The sequence below is a fragment of the Oxyura jamaicensis genome, chromosome 13 (assembly GCF_011077185.1).
Source record: "Oxyura jamaicensis isolate SHBP4307 breed ruddy duck chromosome 13, BPBGC_Ojam_1.0, whole genome shotgun sequence".
Lineage (NCBI taxonomy): Eukaryota > Metazoa > Chordata > Aves > Anseriformes > Anatidae > Oxyura > Oxyura jamaicensis.
In genome coordinates this window covers 9398476-9405970 of record NC_048905.1, presented here as the reverse complement: position 1 = coordinate 9405970, position 7495 = coordinate 9398476, and the positions used below count along the sequence as shown (strand labels likewise).

General features: G+C 48.6%; 1 protein-coding gene across 2 annotated transcripts; it reads left to right on the top strand.

Moving 5' to 3' along the window:
- The first annotated feature begins 1286 nt into the window (after positions 1 to 1286).
- Positions 1287 to 6608, top strand: BOD1 (biorientation of chromosomes in cell division 1). 2 transcript variants are annotated; one of them, XM_035338749.1, is made up of 4 exons: positions 1287 to 1533; positions 2404 to 2528; positions 4334 to 4534; positions 5834 to 6608. In XM_035338749.1, the coding sequence occupies exons 1-3, from the start codon at positions 1300 to 1302 to the stop codon at positions 4530 to 4532; spliced, it is 558 nt and encodes a 185-aa protein (XP_035194640.1). In that variant the 5' UTR covers positions 1287 to 1299; the 3' UTR covers positions 4533 to 4534; positions 5834 to 6608. The 2 variants fall into 2 exon arrangements, with proteins under 2 accessions (XP_035194640.1, XP_035194639.1); XM_035338748.1 differs by having other exon boundaries at positions 5749 to 6608.
- The last annotated feature ends 887 nt before the right edge of the window (positions 6609 to 7495 follow it).

The window sequence follows — 7495 nt, the reverse complement described above, 5'->3', positions numbered from 1 at the left end:
CTGCTGCAGGGCTTGAATGCAACACCCCACCTGTGGGGAGCCCCCCGGGCTGGGCACTACGGCAATTCAGCTAAAACCATCCCAGCCTGGGTTGCCTCCACGTGAAAGCCAGCAAACCCGCGAGCTGCTCACAAGCAGCATGGAGAAATGGCAGCGGGCAGCTGGCAGGACTGCGGGGCCACCCGGGTGGCTGGATGGCCGAGGGGGGTTATACCCATCTTGGAGACAGTGGGACCAGCGGCGGTGATGCTGGCAGGGCACCCGGGCAGAGGGGCTGCTTCTCTGCTCCCACAGAATAATGCCAATGCATCTTCACGAAGTGCAGCATTTGCACAAGATGCTTTTGTCAGAGTAAAGCTCAGGCTCTGTAAACACAGCCAGGTTTTTTCCTCTCTTGTCACCTCATAGGTGCCAGATGGAAGGGGACAGCTTATGCTGCTTGTCAGGGCTGCTGAATTTTAATCAGGCGGAGAAGGACACCGCATGCAGAACGCTGCCATCTTTGTATGCATTCAGCAATGTACAGAAAGAGAGGTGCAGGGTGTCTTTGCATTATTGCTCTCATGCAGGGTCTTCCTGTGGTTGGCACATCCTGCTGTGTTAGATCCTTCCCTGCACCGTGACTGGGAAAGAAATGAAGCTGATGTATGTAATTTGTACCCCAGAGCTTGCAGTCAGAACAGTGTCTAAGAGCGTGTCTAAGGCCACACAACAGGAAAAGCACCTGTAACACGGGGTGATCGGCTCTGCAAGGACTGGTCTGGGGACCACCCTTCCTTCTGTTACTGATGTAATGAACCAAATCCCAGGGTGAGCCCAGGAAAACCATTTTTTCTGGGTTCACACCAGTGCCAACCTCACAACCACACTGAAAACCACTCCCATGTCACAAAGGGGGCAAACGCACCCGGGGGTCCCAGGGCATGAGCAGGACGGGACCGCTGCTCCCCACGTCTGCGTTCCGGGGGGGAGGCACAGCACCGCCCGCCCCGCACCGCCCCGGGGCTGCCGCAGCCCCCCGAGGGCCTGGCAAGGCCCACCTCAGCCCACCCCCCCCCCCCAACGAACTACAACTCCCAAGCTGCACCGCGAAAGCCCCGCCCCGCTCCCCTCCCCTCCACCGCCCCGCCGCGATGCACCCTGGGAGTCGCAGTTCTCCCGATCCTCGCAGCGCCTCGCCGGCTATAAGGGCGCCTCAAGCCGAGGACTCGCCTCCCCGAGATGCAACGCGCCGGGGCTACGCAAAACGCCGCGCGCCGCCGGCGCCGACCTGGGGAGAGCGGGTGGCGGCCGCCGGCCATGTCGGAGAGCGGCAGCGGCGGCGGGGCCGCCCCGGGCGGGGCGGGCGGAGGGGCGGCGGGCGGCGGCGGGGCGGCGGGAGGCTCGGCCTCCGTATCGGGGCCCGGGGCCGCCGACCCGGCCTCGCTGCCGCCCGGGGACGCGCAGCTCATCGCCATCATCGTGGAGCAGCTCAAGAGCCGCGGCCTCTTCGACGGCTTCCGCAGGGACTGCCTGGCCGACGTGGACACCAAGGTGCGACCGGCGGCGGCGGGGCCCTGCCCGGCCCCGTTCCTCTCCCCGGGCCTTTTTCTCAGTCACAAGTTCCTAAGTCATCGGCTGCCCTGGCAGAGCGGCATTTTGCCCGCCTGAACTTGCAGGGTTTCAGCACGAGGCCCGTGCTGGAACCCGCAGCCGGCCCCTGCGGCTGTTCCTAGAGCTGCCAGGGGGTGCCGGGGGGGCTGCCCAGGGCAGCCGCAGCACCACGGCCAGGCGGAGGTACCCGGCCTTCGGCCTTGCTGCACCTCTATTATCGAGGCTTTCATTCATCGCCCCGTATTCATACCCAGTTTGCAGTTTAAGTGTTGCCACGCTCTCTCCTTGCACGGTACCACAGTCTCAGTGGTCACGTGTACTTGTACAGGTTTTTTATTTCCAGTAAATGGGAATTAATCTAAGTTGCCACCTACAAAACCCTTTGCGTTTTTAGCTTTGATGTTAGTGTCACAAAAGCAAATAACTTCCTTTGCTGATAGCACCAGTATCAGTGCATTCCCTAGGAATTCTGTGACAGACTGTTTTCAGACGAGAACAACTCTCTATGAGCAACTCCTGTCTGCGCAGGCAGTTTGTATTTCACTAAGTAAAATTATGAGCAGACAACAAGTTTTAAGCAAATCTCTCCTGCTATTTCAGTTCTTGTAACAGTACGCTGACAGGCTGCTCTTTGCAATTACCAGTTGTGTTGTTAGGTAAAACAAGCGTACCTTTGTTCAGAAGGCAAAGGGATGGGGACTACAGACAACAAAACAGTAGTGTACACAACAAAAGAAGTACTGTGCGGGATTCTGGCAGGAGTTTGGGGATCTTTTAGCAGTTTAACTGGATTTTTCTGTTGTTGTTTAGCCAGCCTATCAAAATTTGAGGCAGAAAGTGGACAACTTTGTATCGACCCACCTGGACAAACAGGAATGGAATCCAACAATGAACAAAAACCAGTTACGAAACGGGCTCAGACAGAGTGTGATTCAGTAAGTAAGCACCCTTCTGCAGTGGTAATGCAATTTGATAAGTAATGTATAACCATCTCACTACCTAAGTCAAATAAGAACTTGGCAGCATTAAGTTTCTCACAACACCTTCTGTTGCAGTCTCTTGAGTTTCACTGTAAGAGTGGATGCAGTCATACCTCTCATGGAAAGGCTTATGTGCCTGTTCTACCTGAAATTTATAGTTGTCATGAAGTGGGTAGCATGGTGAGGTACTCATATTTGTTAGCTAGCCAAGTTATTGCTGCAAATACCCAGTACTGGCCACTTAGCAAAACTGTACCTGAAATGCTGAGCTAAATAACCTCGGTCTTCGTTTCCTGACAGGAGGAGAGCCTGTGTTGCTTAAAGGAAAACTTCAGATTCCAAAGCCTGTTTAAGTAGACTCCAGCCACTAGCAGGCAGTAATGAAACAGGGATTTCATGCAGCAGAGTGTAGCTTTTTAACAGCTATTTAAGATGTACTTCCAGCACAGCAGGAAAGCCAGATTGAATTTAACTGCTTAGAGATCTCGGTTTAGCACCTCCTGCTGCTAACTCATCACGGACGAGCCCTAGCTTGTTTGACTAAAAGTCATTGATTGTGGAGAGAGGGCAGCAGGGAACTTGAGAATGGCATTTATGCTTACAAGAAGAGTTACTAGAATGTCTTGCACGCAGAAGAAGCTGTGTTTCACTTGATGGAAACTGCAGCTCATTAGCACCTAACGCTAGTTTCGGTTTTTAATCTGTAATTACAGAAGAGGGTTTCCACTGTAGGTACAGAATTCCCTGCCTTTACTTGAAGTCCTTGAGACATGCCTATCACTTCACACATCCTCTTATTTCATGTTAATCAGCCACAAGAATGAAATGGCAATAGGAGAATGTTGCATCAAAGAGCCCATAGTCAGCAGAACATACAGTGATCGCTTCAGGTAGGCTACTAGTATAAAAAAATACACAGCATTAGGGAGTTTGAAGAGTCCCTGTCACTTCCGTGGCTGCAAGACCGAGCACAGAAGGCTGTCAAGGCATGTCTGTGGTAGCTGTCCTGGGCTGGATGCAGGTATACACGTGCTGTTACTTGGAGGTGACATGATGTGTGGTGACCCCGCACCCAGTCACTCACCAGCATCCCCAGCCTTATTAAGTCTTGTGGCTGCTTTTCCTGTCAGCAGGCACTGTCTGCATTTCCTGTCCCTCACAGACATGACTTAAGCCCGCTAGACCGCCTGTGCCCCACAATCCAAGAGCCTGACACGGCCCTTGAAGCAATAAGTCACTTCAGTTACCAGTGCTGGGTGCCAGAAACTTTGCCGTGTGCTACGTGTTCTTGTTTTCTTAATTAATACACGGCTGTCTAGACTAACAGTTACAAGAAGTGAGTGACAGTAGTGTTATTAGGGGGAAGGCCTCTTCTCCCTCAAGTCAGCCAAAAAAAAGACTGCTCTCACCTGCCTTCCTCAGAATAGCTTGTTTCCCTTGTTTGTGCCAAAATGTGTTTGTTTGCTTTCACGTTGACCTCATTTCCACATGAGCCCTATTGAAGTGGCTCCTGTCCAACATGTCATTTAAGTACCTGAGAGACCAGATGTCAGTTGTTAATTCTGTGGGGAGAAGTGCGAAGGGGTGAGGGGGGAAATAGGTGGTTGAAACAACTCCCTGTTAAGGATCTACTGAGTGGGCTGCAGCTCTCACCATGTTAATGCTAATTGCAGTTGACAGGAGGGCTCTGGAGAATTACTGGAGGAGAGTGGGGAGAAGTTTTGCAGAGGAACTGAATGCCTCCTTTGTCTTTGTTCAAGGTCAGGAATGCTGGAAGCTGGAGTGGACAGAATTATTTCTCAGGTGGTGGATCCAAAACTAAACCACATCTTCAGGCCCCAGATAGAGAGGGCGATTCATGAATTTTTGGCTGCACAAAAGAAAGAGGAAAGTGTGCCAGCTCCTCCTCCGGAGCCTGAGAATAAGGATCCTCCTGCTCCATCTCAGGATGCCTCCTAAAGGTCTTGTATTTCTGCACTTACTACTTAGAGTTTTCACGTACCTCATCTCTGCAGTTGGTACAACCGAAGGTAGAGAAGGCACTGTATTCTTGCTACTCTTCCTGGCTGAACAGGGAGGACACTGATCACGAGCACGTTGTCTGTGTCAGACAGTCATCTGAGCCGCTTCCACTTAAGCGTCTGCTAAAAATATATTAGGACTGAAGACATAGGTATGATGTAAAACAGCTATCAAGGAACACTGTGGACTCTGCCAGGGCTGGTTTTGGATCAGGCCAAAAGGTCTTTTATTCCTGCTTTTAGCATATCAAGCAGCAATCGACATGGAATTGGCTGGATAGCTTTCAGAACACTTCCAAATGGATTAAAATAAATCTTTTACTGAAATACATCTGAAAGTGGAGTGGTGACAAGTTATTGTGCCTTAGCACTGAAATTTTTAGATAGCTCTTCTTTAGAACTTAGACTGGAGTGTTGATTTGCTAGTGACTGAAATACTCAGCGAGGTTAATGTATCTGGGAGTGAATAACTTCATTTCCAGTTGAGTTGTGTAAATAGAGCAACCTGTATCTTTCCAGCTGAAAGGACTGAGGGTGCCTTTGTTGCAGACAAGTTCATTCTGGCTTTTGTGATTAAAATAACTAAAGGGGCCCCAGGGGGCTATAATAGCTGCTCTGTCTTAACACAAATGACTGTGCATCTCTGCTAAGGCCCTGTACCATAGCGTCAGTTTGAGTATCGAGGCCTGCGTGCACGTTACTGAGGAACCTCTATCTTGATGGGAAATTTCAGTCTGCAGCTTTGTTGGTGAACCGGCTTCTTTCACGTAGTATGGTTTTTAGTTGTCAATTGTTCTCGTTACCAGTGCTTTCTGGAAGAAAATAAATCAACTGTAGATTGGGGAAAAAGTTAAGACAGCAGTAAGTAACCTACGGTGGCTGCTGTTCTGCTTGGAATGAGCACAGCAATTAGCACGGATTTTTAACTTCAGGATAGAAATGAAAGTGCCTGTAGTATCATCCTGAGTTATTTAGTTATCTGTGACTTGCAGCCATAGTGCCTTGAAACATCTCTGCATTTGGCTGGTTCAAGTAGTTAAAAGTCCACTGTGACCTGCAGCTCAGTGCTACTGTTAATTAATTTTATACATTCTCTATTCAAATGCGTTTGCTCTTGAAGGTACCATCCTCTAAACTCTTTTTCTTTCTTGCAGTGAGCTCCTGATACTAAGCAGCTGCAGTTGCAGAATACACATCCGGCTAGATTGGCAATGGATAGCTTGTTCCACTTGTTACAGGATCTGCCAAAGATGATCCACCTTTATCAGACCTGTCAGAAGGCACTGAAATTCAGATGGACCTGGAGTTGTGTGTGTGGAGGGACAGCCGAACTGCGAAGATATTTTTGCTGTTAACAGCAATACTGAGAGCAGCACGTATTCTTAGTAATCATGCCTTCAGGCAGGGGGGCGGGATGAAAAATGAAATAGGATCTTATTTGGAAGGAATAGGGAAGTGGTTTGAGATACTAGACTTGGGAACAGAGAAAACAGATGTTTGGGGGAGCGGGGTAGCCTCTTGGAGGCCACATAGGAGTTGTAAGATTTTCTTTGCTATAGGCCCAATGTGAAGAAGCATCATACACCTCTGCTGCGTAATGCAGTAGCAAGCAGTAGGTGCTAGGTCAGGTATAACTCATTGCACTGTTCTAGAAAGACACATTTCCTTTTTAGAACTGGAAAGGACACTTCAGGATCAATTATCCCAATAATTTCTGTTTCATTGCAGGAGAATGTTTACAGTTAGCTATGACTATAGCTGATTTAATTCTTATTTCCCAGGTAACTCTGGGAAACAAAGGGCACCAGAGTAGGTGGTCAGTTTGAAACTTGTCTCTTTGAACTTGAAAGACTTTTCTTTCCCATGAAATTTCTCAGGTGCCTAGTGGAAACTGCCCTGTGCTTTCAGCTTGAATGCGTGCAGTGTCCTCTGGATGACAGTCAAATAGAGAATGTGATCAACTGTTCTGCCAGCAAACGTCTATACCTTTTGCAATAAAAAACTTAAAAAAGAATCCCAGCTTTTGAGATTTTTTTTTTCTTAAGGAAAAAGTGGATAAAATCCACAAGTCCCGATTGCTGGAACCCTAAGGACGTGCAGCCCTACACAGTTCATAGATTAATCCAGCTCTAACAACACGGTGTTGATAGTAGATGTCATCATGAAGTAAAATGGATATTAGCGTTCTTCTCATGAAATGTCAGGTATCCAGTAACTGAATTGACCTTACGTGGGGGCCCCATTAGTTACAAGGTGTAAGTCCTGAGTAAGTTCAGTCTGATAGTAGCGATGGTGAAGGCATGTTCAGCCTTGTGAAAACAAGGCACTTCTGGCAATAGTCCAGCCCTGTTCCATTTCTTTCCTTTCAGCCAGTAGTCCTCTAAGAAGCTAGCGACTGTCTGTGTCACTGAGTAACACTTATTAATGTATGAATCGCTCTGTTATGTAGGAAGGTGGTTGAGGTAAGTCCTGGAGCAGGAAGGGAACTGGATCCTGTACGTCAGGCTCAATATACAAAAAACAGAACAAGAGGTATGTACACACTTTGGTAAGCTGTGATAAACTGTACAGGTTTTAAGGGTTATAGGTTAGAGCTGACATAACATGGAATCACCTTGAATTCCCCATCTTGCAGGCCAGACTAAGGGTTTTAATTATGCCATTTAGTGTCTAATTATGACTCCAGAATTAGAAGCAGACAATGTACTATGAATCAGTGAACCCAGGTATGAAAGCCCTATAAAGGCAGGGGGAAAACCACAAACCAGTCTAGAAGGGTTGCATGACTGTACGGTTATCACCCCTGTGCTTATCAGAGACAGCCAAGGAGCGTGTAAGGCAGTGTCTGAAATTCTAGCTGCTTGGCTGTTAAAGGATTTACCATACATCCCATGCAATATA